The sequence below is a fragment of the Alternaria dauci genome, chromosome 2 (assembly GCF_042100115.1).
Source record: "Alternaria dauci strain A2016 chromosome 2, whole genome shotgun sequence".
Classification (NCBI taxonomy): Eukaryota; Fungi; Ascomycota; class Dothideomycetes; order Pleosporales; family Pleosporaceae; genus Alternaria; species Alternaria dauci.
The window spans coordinates 4,756,291-4,771,002 of record NC_091273.1 but is presented as its reverse complement, the minus strand read 5'-3'; the positions used below and the strand labels follow the sequence as shown (position 1 = coordinate 4,771,002).

General features: G+C 53.1%; 6 protein-coding genes across 6 annotated transcripts; 4 read left to right on the top strand and 2 right to left on the bottom strand.

The window, feature by feature from the left end:
* Nucleotides 1-763: 763 nt before the first annotated feature.
* On the top strand, nt 764-1,487 carry ACET3X_003613 (uncharacterized protein; the record flags this gene model as incomplete). The annotated part of the gene is made up of 2 exons (XM_069448908.1): nt 764-937; nt 990-1,487. The coding sequence occupies 2 exons, from the start codon at nt 764-766 to the stop codon at nt 1,485-1,487; spliced, it is 672 nt and encodes a 223-aa protein (XP_069310160.1).
* Nucleotides 1,488-3,676: 2,189 nt separating this feature from the next.
* Nucleotides 3,677-4,468, bottom strand: ACET3X_003612 (uncharacterized protein; the record flags this gene model as incomplete). Its single annotated transcript, XM_069448907.1, has 1 exon — nt 3,677-4,468. The coding sequence occupies one exon, from the start codon at nt 4,466-4,468 to the stop codon at nt 3,677-3,679; it is 792 nt and encodes a 263-aa protein (XP_069310159.1).
* A 349-nt stretch (nt 4,469-4,817) lies between these two features.
* Nucleotides 4,818-7,626, top strand: ACET3X_003611 (uncharacterized protein; the record flags this gene model as incomplete). Its single annotated transcript, XM_069448906.1, has 5 exons — nt 4,818-4,832; nt 5,260-5,307; nt 5,645-5,657; nt 5,741-7,086; nt 7,135-7,626. 5 exons carry the CDS (start codon nt 4,818-4,820, stop codon nt 7,624-7,626), a joined length of 1,914 nt encoding a protein of 637 aa, XP_069310158.1.
* Nucleotides 7,627-8,571: 945 nt separating this feature from the next.
* Nucleotides 8,572-11,107, top strand: ACET3X_003610 (uncharacterized protein). Its single transcript, XM_069448905.1, has one exon. The coding sequence runs from the start codon at nt 9,029-9,031 to the stop codon at nt 10,838-10,840; it is 1,812 nt and encodes a 603-aa protein (XP_069310157.1). The 5' UTR covers nt 8,572-9,028; the 3' UTR covers nt 10,841-11,107.
* Nucleotides 11,108-11,885: 778 nt separating this feature from the next.
* Nucleotides 11,886-13,349, bottom strand: ACET3X_003609 (uncharacterized protein; the record flags this gene model as incomplete). Its single annotated transcript, XM_069448904.1, has 4 exons — nt 11,886-12,344; nt 12,397-13,024; nt 13,215-13,270; nt 13,323-13,349. The coding sequence occupies 4 exons, from the start codon at nt 13,347-13,349 to the stop codon at nt 11,886-11,888; spliced, it is 1,170 nt and encodes a 389-aa protein (XP_069310156.1).
* Nucleotides 13,350-13,704: 355 nt separating this feature from the next.
* On the top strand, nt 13,705-14,691 carry ACET3X_003608 (uncharacterized protein; the record flags this gene model as incomplete). Its single annotated transcript, XM_069448903.1, has 3 exons — nt 13,705-13,731; nt 13,781-13,790; nt 13,847-14,691. 3 exons carry the CDS (start codon nt 13,705-13,707, stop codon nt 14,689-14,691), a joined length of 882 nt encoding a protein of 293 aa, XP_069310155.1.
* Between the last annotated feature and the right edge of the window lie 21 nt (nt 14,692-14,712).

Genomic DNA, 14,712 nt, shown 5'->3' with positions numbered 1-14,712 from the left:
ATGTAGCAGAACTCTCAGCCGACGCTCGAACCTTGTAGAGCAGCTTCTGCTGTACAGCCGAAAACGCCGGCTCGCTGAGCAATTCCAAGAACGTGGCCAGACAATACATAATCAACGCCTCCACAAAGTACGGGACATGCGGCGTATCAGATCGTAGCCATAATAGCGCAAGAAGATACGCCAGAGGCGTGCCGAGTAGGACGGCCAAGTACGAAAGGTTGACGACAGCCTGCGTTCCCTGTGCCTGACGCTGTAAAGCCACACGCAGACTCTCGCGCGCAAAATACAACACAGAGATGGAGAAGAGCTCAAGCTGGGCTGAAACACCCAGCAACTCTGGTGATAGGAACCTCAACAGAACCTGGTTGACAGCAAACGTCAGCGCCCGAGAAGCCACCTGCAGGAGGATGAGAAAGGTGGCTCCCTTCGCGGAAGCGGAAAGTATTGAATTCGACATGGTATAGTCAGGGGCTGACCGGAAATGACGAGGAAGCTTTGGAAATGAGGTGGATTAGGTTCAGGACGACATCTTGATTGGTTGTGATGTTATAGATGCGGTGTATAGAAACAGCTGTGGTTCGAAGTTGGAGCTGTCGGTGTCCGAGAACGGTTAGAGCGCGTTTGTTTACCTCCGGCCAACATTCGGACAGCTCAGGCCTTGCTCCAGCTTGATGACACACGACACGATGTGAGTCTTAATCAGCGCACAGCACACGGCTGGCGATGCCTCGAATTCCAACACCCATTCCGCACGCTGGAGACGATGGTGGTGGTTGACCCGAATTTGTTCGCGAGGACCGAACGGCTGCTGTTGCGACCGCTGCGCCTCGAAGATGCCGAGGATATATTGCTGATGCGGAAGCATCCGGACGTCATGATGCATACTTCCATTCTACCTTCAGATGATCTCGAGGACACGAAAGCATGGATACAAGGCGTAAGCGTATCCTCCCCTCGATTACGGTCGTACTCATACTAACCATTGGTAGTGCCACCAGGTTGAAGGCAACTGGAACTTCTCGATCGTCCTCCTAGCGCCGCACGAAGGCCCCGACGTCATCGGTCTGGTCGGAGCAGTTCGCGCTCCAGAAATTGGCTACATGTTCAACGCCTCGTACTGGGGGCATGGGTACGCTACCGAAGCGTTGCGAGCATTTATGCCCTTGTTCTTTGAGCATTACTCGGGACGCGATTTGGCGAATTACATGCCGGAAGTTTTCGATCGAGCCGCACACAATGGAGACACACAGGATGAACATGTAGAGGGCGACGACAGGAACATTAGGAACAGGCTGGCGCCGAGATACGACTATGCGGAGGCACATACCGATACCGAGCTGGCGTCTAGTCAGAATGTCCTAGAGAAGGTTGGATTCAAGCTACATGAGAAGAGGGAGAACGACTTTGAAAATCCCACCCTCGGATTGCGGTCAACTTATATTTACAGGATGTACAGAACTGCCGCTGAAGCAAAGCTTCCTAGGTAGACTCGCACATGGGCAGAGTATCCAGACAAGCCGGCTGCGCGCGTACCATCAGTTCTTCTGTAACATATATGTAGCATCACCACAACGCTTTGGCCATTGAATGGTTGACCCCGTCTCCTGTTTTACCTTGGAAACGTTCTGCAAGCACACAGGCTGTAGCCTCTGATTCCTTGATACTCTTTCTTTTCTTGGTTCTCTCCATGTCGCTATCACTCGACTCATTCTCGCCGGGCGTGGTCACGATCCCGCCCAGCATCTTCCGCAGCCTGGGGTCATCATCAATTTCTGGACCAGCGTCGCTGTGCTCTTCCTCGGCGATGTGAGAGTTATCAGTCTGATGCGTGATGTGCTTGTCGGTGTATACTTCAGTGAAAAAGTCAACAGCTGATGTGATCCGACTTGACACAGCCGACTGAGAGGATGAGGCAGTAGGATTTGGTGATATGTGGCCGGTGTATCTGTGTCGCGTCTTCGATTGAGATTGCTGGTCACTTTCAGACTCTGACGTGTCTGGCATATCGTTGAAATAGTCTTGAGGAGCGATAAGGTCGCCTCGTCCGCAAGCCCTCATCATGCCTTCCTCGGAGAACCCTGGACACCAACTTGCGTTTGGTGTAACAGATGTACGACGTATTTCAGGTATTTGGAATGTGTAGTTGAGTGGGCTTCCAATCGACGGATCTGAGCCATGACGTTTCCCGTCCCGTGGACTCTCGACAGGTGTCGCTTCTTCCGCGTCGAAATCGATTCGCGGAGCGGACTGGGTATGACGGAGACGATGTACGGAGGGTATGCGTTGAACGGGCTGGGAACTGACGTCATGATGCTCGGAGTGATTATCGTGCGTGTGTTCAAAGCGCAACTGCTTTTGCCTCTTTTTCTTCGAAGATATTCGGGATCGATTCAGAAACATAGTGTTGCACTTACGGCGATAGTTCTTTGGCACTCCTGCTTGGCATATAAGTCTTGAGAAGAAACCAGGCTCCGACGATGAGCTAGAGCTCTTTCTTGACAATGAGTCCCGTGAGTCTTCATGTATGACTATTGCTGATGGCCCGTCTGTCCACCCGCTCGCCGCAAAGTGTGGAATGTAATCGCTGCTTTGCTTGCACGATTTTCTTTCCCTACTGACATGTTCTGCCAACTTTTCTTCGTTTGATGGCCCAGCGTAAAGGTCAGGCCATGAGTCTGTCTCGGAAGGTGGACGGGCTTGATGACCCGCAGCTGGAGAGAAGCGGTAATGGGAATGGGAACGTAGAGCTGTAATCAATCTGGTCTTTTTGCGCTGCTGGAACAAAGGAATATGATTCGCGCTCGAAGGAGGTAGGTGTGTATAGGAAGCTGCTAGCAACTGCAAAGCAATAACGTGGACAAGAGATTCGAAAGCAGTGGTCGTGCTTGAAGAGGTAGCTGGCAGGAATTCGTGGTTCGCCAACTGTCTGAGTAACTGCGTAGCAGTAGGAAGAGCCTGTGCATGTCAGGACAAAAGCAGACCGATTGCGCGGATAGCTCACTCGACGAGGCTGCCGTGCCCTGGGCATCCAGAACTCATCGCATTCCTGAGACTGTAGCCAGTCCGCAATCTCCCTCATAATTCGGGCCTCGGCTTTTGCAGACGTGAACAATTCATTGGGGTCGTCTTGCAGGTAATCCTCCTTGAGGCGTGTCACGTATCCACCGGTTTTTCTAAACAGCCAGTGTGAAGAGAGGGAGTGCGTGTCCGGAGTATGCGTAGGTTGTTCTGGGATTATGCGGATGCTGAGCTTGCATGGTGGTCGCTGCATGGAAAGTAGGTAGAAGTGAATTATGTGTAGGAAGTAAGAAAGAAAGAGAAGTTGAGCAAAGTATCATAGGTTGATGGAAGAGACGATTGAGTGCACAGAACCCACGTCGAATGAGATCGCCATATGCGATTTGAAACAAAGATACCTCCAATCTCCTTATTGTAGGGTAGGCGCAACGGTGAAGGCGTAGAAGGCTCGTGCCATACATAGTGGCGTGGCTTCGTTGCAGATACTGCATCGTGACGCTCTATCCTACCATGCTTTGAAATTTGTGTTGAAACATCTGTAACCAGCAGGCCAGTAATCTGTATGCTCCTGTCCAGTTTCAAGGTTGCGCAACTACTCGTTTGTGTGAGGGAACATGCGGTGGTCCTACTTCTTTTGGCCTTGACTCTCCCACGCACCTCATGTGCCGCCCATGGGCAAATCACCTTGTGTTTGCGACATGCTAGAAGTTCCACCAGCAGGGCCTACCACTGCCTTCTCTGCCACCAGATGAGAGCCTTCTGACGTCTTCGCGATCGCCAAGCGCGACTTGTCCCCTCTCTTTGCTTTGGCCTCGTTCAGCCTGGCGAGAAAATTCGAGGTTGCGGATGCGCCGTTGTTACTCGTAATAGACTGGGTGTTTGAAGCAGCCGGCATGTCCCTCGCAGCGCTCTGATCGTCGTCTGGAGTCTGTGTGACCTTGGTTGCTTGCGGTGCATCGCCAAAGTTTTCGACAAGATCATCGCGCGGTCGCAGACGTCCGACTTTTGCTACCAACTTTGCGGATCCCAGAGCCAACAAGTCGACTGACGGCAAAGACCGCAGTACTCGTGACTGAGTTGAAGCGTTCGTGTCTGGCTTAATAAAAAACATGTCGGTTCCGACAGTCGACGTCCAATGGCAACTCAGCAACTCGCCGTTGTACATGACCAGTGGATTCGATGTGTGGAGGCCGACGACTTGTACTTCGCCCATGGTAGCCGTCTCTTGCACGTTGTTGTTGTTGTTGGCAGCGAATTCGGCAGGTTGGCCTCGCGCTGCGTTCAGCGCGCGCAATCTGCTCTTGAGTAGAGTTGGATGACCCGGTCTACCCTGGGAGACCATGGGTATTTGCGCAGAGGGGACATTGGACAAGTCGAGTGGGATATAGAAATCTTCGGTCTCATTCTCGTCGTACTCATACTCCCATTCATCCTCTTCGGGTTGGGCCATGGTTAGCGGCTTTGTCGTGCGTTGACGCAAGCTTAGAATTGCAAGGTTAGCAGTGGTGGGGCTTACGATTGAAGTGCACGACTTACCGACCAATATCCATAGACAAATTGCTCGGGCACCTGGCTGACAGAAAGATTTAGCAGTATATAAATAAAACTTTTGTCATGCTTCTCATCCAAACCAAGCACGGTTTCATTACGAAATATTCTCCCCGTAGCTCAGTTGGTTTAGAGCGTCTGACTGTAATATCTGCTGTTATCAGAAGGTCCCTTGTTCGACTCATGGTGGGGAGACAGTTCTATCTTTTTTGCCATTGCAAGCATACTTTTGCTTAAGTAGTGCTGGTACAATGGACATCGTCGCAGTGAGTTTATCGGGCTTCTTTTGTTTTTTTGCGCAACGCGGTAGAGTAAGAAAGGCATTGTCACAACGATTTCGTTCCAATGCTTCCATACTAACCCTGGTCTGGGGACTTCAACCACCTGGATCCATCATAGAGCGGCAGAGTCATGCAACAAGCCACAGCTATGTAGGGCGAACCAACATCTCCCCATAGTGTGGATAGTGGTAGCGGTGCAGCCCGTGCCTGGAAGCCAAGTTGCGAGCCGCATGGCTGCCGAGGTCCCCGCTGCATCTCTAACTAGTAGTGACGACGTGCGCCCAGCCGGGAGCTGTCAGACATGCTTCAAACACCAAAGATACGCGCCACCCCAATTCCAGCTCCCATCGCGCGTCTTCTTGCATTGTTGCACTGTGCGTAAGCTCACGTTGAACGCCTCACACCCTCCAAGCCTGGTTTTGGTACCAAATCGGCTGGCTACGGCCTTCTGTCCGCATCAGTAAGTATGCTTCCGCGCATGTCCGGCCAGATTACAGCACTTCAACTCATCATGACCTTTCCGTCACGTCCGCGCCCCTCCCCACTTTTGTATATGCCATTAGCTCGATTCACATGTCTGTGGACCTTGCGATGGCCTCCATGCTGTCGATCATGCCGGTTGCTAGCTACACCTGCCATCACTGGCACCGCGTAGCATGGTCGATTGCCGGATCTCGAAGCCACGCCCGACAGCTTTTTGTCAGCCATCCGGCAGTATCGGCTTCAGATCTTGCCTACTCCGCATCACGTCCCCTGTCTTGCCTGTTCGAGCTTTGGATGAAAAGCTAACCAGTCAGTGCCTCTTGTCCCGTACCTTCAACATGGCGGAGTGCAGGTCCCACTTCAAGCGGCCCTTCCGTCATCGCTTCCTTTGTCATCCATATCTTCAATAGCTGGACCCGAGTACACTCCGATAGCAATATACCCTTCGACCGAATCACCGAACGCTGCGCAGGACGCTCCTGAAACCCAGAACCTACCCACCATCGATATTCCTACAGAGCATTCTTCCCGATCAAAGCCATCTGCGGGAGCTTCCACGTCTCTCGCTGGTATCGACAACACTCTGAGCGAGGACGACGTTCAAATGAAGGGCAGAAAACCCGCCATCGCTGCTGCGGGCACCTTCTTTGGATTGTTCTCGTTCTCGCAACTCTATCAAAACGTTCTTTTTGAAAGCTTGACCCCCGAGAGCGAACGCGCAGACGAGACGGAATGGGTCGCATCGTCACGGTCCTGGATAGACCGGAAAGCTTGTGGTTGGCTCGGTATGTGTGGTCTGTCGCACTTGAACAAGGCGCACTGGACTACACAGACGTCCACGGCCCATAGCCAGAAGACAACGGAAGACAGGGAAGAAGTCAAGTTGAACTTGAATGACTTTTGGAACGACGCGCGGAATATTCCAGCTGATTACAGGCCGGATGAGGCACTCGAGATACCGCAATATGTTCTGGACCACGCGCCGCTCATTCATCTCTTCTCGGGAGAGGAGTACTGGCCAGGCGACATGGCAGAGCACTTGATACACACCACACCACATCTAAATTACACGCCTCTGCAAGCATCTAGTGACCACCCGAACATCAGCAATCTTGGAGACCTTAACAAGTGGGGGCGATTTGTATATCTTCAAAGCGATGACAATGTCGAGGACCGTCCGTCATGGCTGGGTGCGGACTACAACATACCCAATGCGCCAAGTGATGGGAACGATGACGACGAAGACGATCATGGTGACTACCACAGCGGGTCTCCTGGACACCTCATAGAGGACAAGAATGGTCAAAAGTCAAGCTGGTGGCATGTGGGTGCTGGCGATACTAGAGACCGAGGCGGTATCCGGTCAGACCCCACAGCCCCTGGACTTCCGGTTCCTTCGAACACAAATGAAGGCGATGAGCTCGTCGATGACAATGATGACAAGCATTGGAGATCAGAGTTGCGTTACGGTCGCCGAAGCTTCACAGGCAAGAAAGTTGTTGGTGGGAGAAGTGATGCGCCCGTCCCGTTGGTCGTAGTAGACAAAGGTGACGGTGTGGTTGACGCCTTCTGGTTCTTCTTCTACAGCTACAACCTTGGAAATGCAGTGTTCAACATTCGCTTCGGCAACCACGTTGGTGACTGGGAACACACGGTGGTCAGGTTTCAGCATGGCGAGCCCAAGGCAGTGTTCTTCAGTGAGCATAGCTTTGGCGAAGCGTACACATGGGACGCTGTGGAGAAGAGTGGACAGAGGGTGAGTGTGTATTGTTCTAGCATTGTAACGCGAAACTAACACGTGTAGCCCATCGGCTTTTCTGCCACTGGTACCCACGCCATGTACGCGACAGCAGGTGTACATCCGTACGTCTTGCCTGGCGGCATTCTGCACGACGTGACTGACCGCGGTCCTCTCTGGGATCCCGTCATGAATATGTATTCGTACAAGTACGATTATCGATCCGACCGACTAGTCGCATCCAACCTCAACCCGCGCGCACCCACCTCATGGTTCTATTTTGCTGGTCACTGGGGCGACAAGTTTTACCCACTTAGCGACCCTCGACAATACCGCTTTTTGGGCCAGTATCATTACGTTAACGGACCGCTAGGCCCTCGGTTCAAGAACCTAGGGCGACAAGAAATTTGCCAAGGTAACGGTGAGTGCGTGCTCAAGGGACGACCCGGACAGAAGTCACGCATCACGAAGCGGTGGACTGATGTCGGCGAAGGCGAGGAAATGAACGAGGAAGACGCGGAACGCATCTTCGGTGCCGAGTACGATTCGGCGTCTTGAAGACGCGATCGACGAGAACATGATATTATTGACAGCAGCGTGTTGTTGACACCCACTGTATAGTTGCACGGCGTTTTCTTTTTTAGGTGTATGCGTACCGTACTTGGCAAGCGTCGTTTGGAGATACCTAAGTAGCACAGCTGCATGCATACACAGTAGATGTTTATTCACTCTGCAGATCTCTGGCGCACACGAGTGGAACTATTCATAAAAGAAATTGGGTCCGACGTAGCTGTCGTGACTCAACGGGCAGCTCGAGTTGATGTCAAAATTCTGCAAAGAGTTGTTCCTTGCCGTGCTTGGTGTACATTCACTCGGACTCCTGCATTGGGTAAGTCAAGCGGGCGACAACTCGCCGAATCGGGGCGATGATCGGAGAGGACAAGACTCGGGATATAGCCGCTGTGACGCAACATGTTCGGATTTTCGGACCATGTGTTGTAGATGACGATGAATCATAGGGTTTTTTTCTGCATCATGGCCACAGTCGGGTCAGATATATGCATACGGAGCCGCACCGGGCCTGTTTGAGATGAGAATAGCACGCGATTGCGCCTTGCCGCATGCAGTCAGACGGGCTTCTAGAGTCGGGGGGTGGAGGGTTGCCCGTCTATGAGCGCATGTGCTGCGTAATGGCGTGACCACGGGCAAAGTTCCCAGACGCACATCATCTTCTAGCTGGTAAGTTGCCGTTCGCTAGAAAATGTTTCAGGCCCTTCTTCGGGTTGGCAGAGTCAGGGCATACGTGTTCTGGCGCGCGATAAGTCATTGTTGGCTCATCTCATCATCACTCAGAGGGCTGGTTGTAGACGATTGGTGGGGGAGGTAGCGGCGGCGGGGCTAGCAGCCTATCTTATCAGGGAAGCTGCGAGCGGGCGTACAAGGGGGTGATGGTCCCTTCACCTGCATCTCCCCATAGCGTATGTAAACCTCAACGCCCCCTCAGCCTCTGACACATTTTGGTCGCAATCTATTCCTGCTGCCTCTCTCCCTTTCCTGTCGTCTGTTTCCTGTGTGTTCCACACGTCTTTAGATAAGGGCTAGTCACGTTCAGTATTACCGGGTCTTGCGACTGATCATCCGCCGCCTGCAGTAGACGGCTTGTTTCGTTTAGCGTGTCCCTAGCGACGTCGGTGTGGACATCATAGGTACACCTGCCCGCAGGCCATCCCCTCGCGCTGCTAGGGTAGTTGGTTAACGTCGCAACGGGGCATGAAGCCAACAAGACGATAAGCAGCCCACTGCCCTTGCCGCGGTACGCGTTTATACCATCTTATTATCTCGCAATATATTCTATCAACACAACACCCGTGCCACGTCCCCGCGCCTTGCCTAAGAGGACCTGACTCCTCCGTCGCCACTACTGCAACACACGTCGCTGCCCAACTTGGACTACTACACCATGGCTGCCATACAGCAACATCGACCGCAGGCCGGCCGACAGGTCTCCTACAACGCACCAGAACCCACCACCGAGCCCGCAACGACCTTGCTGCAACCTGTACGATCCTTGGATCAGTCAGAGGAATGGGTCCTCTTCTCCCCATCTGCGCCTTCTGCCACCACTCGCACACACACCACCTCGACCGACCGAACGCCACGGACAGCTGGCCTGTCACGCTTCAGCGAGTTTGGCTCGCTCGAGACTGCTGCGCAGTCTGAACAAGATGACGAAGGCGGCTCGTTTCTTGGGACGGAAGAAGAGCTCGACAGTTTAGACGACGGCCTACACGCCTTCCATGAGCCATCCGAATACGGTGCGCCATTGGGCAGGCTACAGAGCAGGCTGCAAGAGAGCGGTGACACCGTACTGCCGACTCACGATGGATTGGGCGAATTCAAGCCGGATGGGACTATGCAGGAACACCTGTGGCAGTTCGAGCGACAGCGGCGACGAGCACCCAGGCGACGATCCAGCGTGCAGCGGCACCTTTCCGTCCTCGACGACCACGACGAGACAACCATGGAGCTTGAGAAGCGACAGCGCATCGAGAGATGGCGACTTGAGCAAAGCAAAGCATTGCTGGAAGAGATTGAGAAGGAGACCAGGCGGAGGCGGCGAATGAGCATGGTTAGCAACGGAGCGAGTCGCGTCGACGCGCAAAAGGCGACAACGAGCACGAAACCACCCATAGCCCAGTCCGTGTCAGATGTGAGCGATTCTTCCGACGAAGGCACCGAGAATCTCTCCTTTTGGCAACGGATCACGCGACGGGTCATCAGGGATCTTATCGGCCTGGATGAAGACACCCTCTCAGTCATCTTTGGAGAGGCTCTGCCCGACGAGGCCGCAACACCCACACCAGGGTCGCCCACCACCGAGTTCTCACCAGACAAGGCTCTGCAAGATGCAGGCCTCGACGCGTCTCGTTTTTCTGACGATGCCTGGCAGACCAAGCTGCTCGAAAGAGTAGCCCAGGAACTGGGAACGTTGGTCAATCAGCTTTCTGAGCATCCGGGAGCTTTCTCAACGTATCAGCGAACACAGTCGACACCACCATACGCGGGCCTTACACCAGTAATATCAAACACGACAGTCGTGTCTGAGCCCCTTTCTTCGATACCAAGTTCACAACCGACCACAACTCCATCCTCTGCTCAATTCGCACCTACCTTTCCTGCGCAACTCTCAAACACATATAGCGAAGCATCATTGTGGGGTATTGAAGAAGAGCCCACCGACACCGACACTGAAACTGCGACCTCCTCCTACGCTCATAACACTCCCATTCCCCCCACAAACATTGCCGACGACCTAGCGCGAGAGCGCGAGTACTGGGAACGTGAAATCGACGTAAAGATGATCTTCAACTTTCTCATGAAACGCTTCTCGTCGCGCCGCCCCAGTATCTCCTCTTCTCAACCTGTTCTCCCATCCCAACCCATCAGTACCACTAGCGCCCACTCTACGATTACAAACGACAACCTCAGCTCCGCCCGCCGAGCAGCCATTATCCGCCAACACCACCCTTTGGTGAACCGGACGACGACAGATAGTAGACTCCCCACGTCGTCCGCCTCTCACTCGAGGGAGTCGCGTCGCTTTGCTACTTACTACGCGCCCATAACCAGTGGCTTGAAGGACAAGACGAAGCTAAGGAGTAGCTCGAGCTGCGCTAGTCAGAGTACTAAGAAGAGCAAAAGGAGCAGTACTTCACAAAGGAACTACTGGGACCTCGGTGGTAGTGTAGGCAGTGGTAGCGTTGTCGGCTAGGTCCGCATGCCTTGCAAATCGGAGTTTCTTTGATCCGAAACTAGATAGGAAGATGAGGCACGGTTGGATGATTGAATGGTAATCACCATTATTCACTTTTTGGCATGAGAACGCACAGATGAAATTACGCATAGCAAGAGCATAGGTTATAAGGAGTTTGATGGATATGGGATATACGCTTTTGGATAAAGCCACGACAAGCGCTTTTCTACTCTCTCTCTCACTTTTGGGCTCCAGATCACAATACCACTATTTAGATGTTTTTTTGCTACCTTCTTGTATGTATAATATACTTATTTAACTCTTCCTACAACATCTTCTCTGGTCCTGTCCTCGGTGCCATGTCTATTGCTGATGGGCCGATTATCGGAGTGGATCATGGGTCCCGAGGTCATATGCCTACTTGGCAAGATAACATGGGACTCCCGCTATCAAAGGCTGGCCGAAATGGCTCATTAGACTCACGGTGCTCTGGAATTATACCGACGTTATGCGGAAAAGGGATAGTCAAGCATCACGGATTCACGCACTAAAGTCGCGTCATTCCTTGTCCCAGGCCCAGTGTACCGCATAACGCACGACTCCGCATCACGGCAGTTGGAACAAAGTTTTTGTTTGCGTCGATGAAGCGCTCGACTGCGCGGGAGGGTTTATGCTCCGGCCCAGTCAAACTGGCTCTTGATTAATTTCTCCATTATCTGCCGTCCCCAGCCACCACCGAATCGCGCTTGTCGCGCGAAAGGCCTCATGTACGTGTTGACAACGTACTGCGGCCCCAATGTTGAAGCTCTTTGTATATACCGCCTGTCCTAGGCCGTCTCTATAGGAAAAGGAAATCTGCAAATGAAACTTTTGGAAGATACAGAACGGGCTGGTATCATGGGGTATAAACTGCCCTTGGACGCCGTTGAAACACTTGTTGAAAAGGCTCTTTACCCGCCTCCCAAAGATATGCAAATCTTTTCTATGCGCGATCCATGTCGTCGTTAAATCCTAATGTGCGATGAAGTTGATTCATGCGCACGGTATGCAAAAGGCATTAAAATTAGAGCTTGAGCTCCTTGGGCTTCTCCCAGGTAAAGTCCTGGTTGGTGAAGTGACCGTTCTTAGCGGTCTGGAAGTAGATGGGGTTGATGAGGTTAAGCTCCTTGACAATGACACCAGGGCGGAGGTCGAAGTTGTTCTTAACAATCTCGACCAACTCGTCGGAGGACTTCTCAGAAGTACCGTATGTCTCGACGAAGAGAGAGAGGGGCTCAGCGACACCGATGGCGTATGACAGCTGCACGAGTGCGCGGCGAGCCAGCTTGGCGTTCACGAGCGACTTGGCGATCCAGCGCGCAAGGTAGGCAGCGGAACGGTCGACCTTGGAGTAGTCCTTTCCGGAGAAAGCACCACCACCGTGGGCACCCCAACCACCGTAGGTGTCGACGATAATCTTACGTCCAGTAAGACCGGCGTCACCCTGGGGACCACCGATGATGAAAAGACCCGAAGGTTGGATCTGGCGTCTGTTAGTATACAATCGTACTATGTTGTGTCTGTGAGGAACATACGTGGTAGACGGTCTTGTCGTCAAGCATCTTCGCGGGGATGACCTGCTTGATGATCTTCTCCTTGATCTCCTCACGGAGCTTCTCGGTAGTGATGTCCTCGCTGTGCTGGGCAGAGACGACGACGGTATCGACACGGAGAGGGACGACGGCACCGCCATCGTGTGCGTACTCAACAGTGACCTGGGTCTTGGTGTCGGGTCGCAGCCATGGCAGAGAGCCATCCTTGCGGGCCTTGGTCATGGCCGAGTTCAGCTTGTGGGAGAGGAGGACGGTCAAAGGAAGGAGCTCGGGGGTCTCGTCGGTGGCATATCCGAACATGATACCCTGGTCTCCAGCACCGAGCTTCTCGAGAGCCTCCTCGTAGTGGAGACCCTGAGCGATGTCGGGCGACTGCTGCTCAATAGCAACAAGGACGTTGCATGTCTTGTAGTCGAAGCCCTTCTCGGAGGAGTCGTAGCCGATGTCCTTGATGGCACCACGGATAATCTTCTGGTAGTCGAGGTGGGCCTTGGTGGTAATCTCACCGAAGACCATGATCATACCGGTCTTGGCTGCAGTCTCGCAAGCGACCTTGGAGAGGGGGTCCTCCTTAAGGCAGGCATCGAGGATAGCATCAGAGACTTGATCACTGGAGTAGGGTCAGCGAGGTCCTTGGACGCGCATTCTGAACATGCTGCTCCGCCGTGCCCGGTGGTGGAGCAACTCGGGGTTTCAGGAAGTGGGGATCGCGGTGTATTACGCGGAGCGTAAACGTGTCTTATCGCTCCAAGTAAGACGGCCCCCAAAAGAACTGAGAAGTAGGAAAATTGAATACATACCAGATCTTGTCGGGGTGACCCTCACCGACAGATTCTGAGGTGAAGAGGAAGGTGCTCTGAATAAAATGGTCAGTCATAGAGGGGCGCATTGGCGGGTCCGGAACGAACCTTGCTGTTTCCGTTGGGGACCGTCATTTTGGCGATTGATTTGGAGGAAAGTGAATTTAGTGTACGGCTTTCGACGACGTTCTTGCGGACGGAAGAATGAGATGATGAGGAGAGGGAGGGGTCGAGGGGGAGGAGTGGATTAAATCTATGCAAGCAGTAGAAGATTTGGTGCACGTCCCAATTTTCGGCATTTCGAGAGCCAGCGTAGGGCCGAGGGCACGCCATTTGTACCTGGCCAAGACTCAACACTAGTTATCCAACCAATCCTTCACCCTCCCCACATCCCACGTCTCTCACCGCCCCGGGCAGAAAAGCATCCCGCCCTCGCTGAATTTGTGCAGCCGAATGACGCGCCGTACCGTCTGAGAAATCAACCGCGACCATGAGCAAATATGGAACCCTGGTTATGGTATGTTAATCGCCTCTGGGACGGTTTCGTCGCAGACTAACAATTGTAGGGGCCAGCCGGTGAGAAAGATCCCTATGCGAACTGTATGTGAGGCATACATTGACGTACCTCGAAGGCGCTGGCAAGTCGACCTTCTGCACAGCCCTCATCCAGCACCTCCAGAACAGCAAGCGTCCCTGCTTCTACGTAAACCTGGATCCTGCCGCCGAAGAATTCGCATTCGAGCCCGATCTAGACATCAAGGACCTGATCAGCCTGGAAGATGTCATGGACGAGATGAGCCTGGGGCCCAACGGCGGCCTGATATACTGCTTTGAGTTTCTCATGGAGAACCTCGACTGGCTGACGGACCCGCTTGAGGAAGTCACCGAGGAGTACCTCATCGTGTTCGATATGCCAGGGCAGATCGAGTTGTACACCCATGTACCGATACTACCGAACTTGGTGAAGCACCTCATGACGGGCTCACTCAACATACGCATGTGCGCCGCCTACCTCCTCGAAGCCACGTTTGTCATCGACCGACCCAAGTTCTTCTCTGGCACACTCTCCGCCATGAGCGCCATGATGATGCTGGAGATGCCGCACATCAACATACTGAGCAAGATGGACCTGGTAAAAGGGCAGATAGCGAAGCGCGACCTCAAACGCTTCATTGATGTCGATGCAGACTTGATCGAGGACGATCCGGCGCGCAAGAAGACAACGCCCGAGGAAGAGAGGAAGTACAGAGATCCGGCGTCGACCGAGAGTCTGATGAGCGGATCATCTTTCCACAAGCTGAACAAGGCTGTCGCCGAGCTTATTGATGGATTTAGCATGGTCTCTTTCCTCAAGCTGGATGTCCAAGATGAGGACAGTCTAGGTGCGGTGTTGAGCTATATCGACGACGCCATCCAGTTCCACGAATCGCAGGAGCCCAAGGAGCCGAAAGATATGGAAGTAGAAGCCGACATGTGAGGAACTATTGGAGGGATAGTG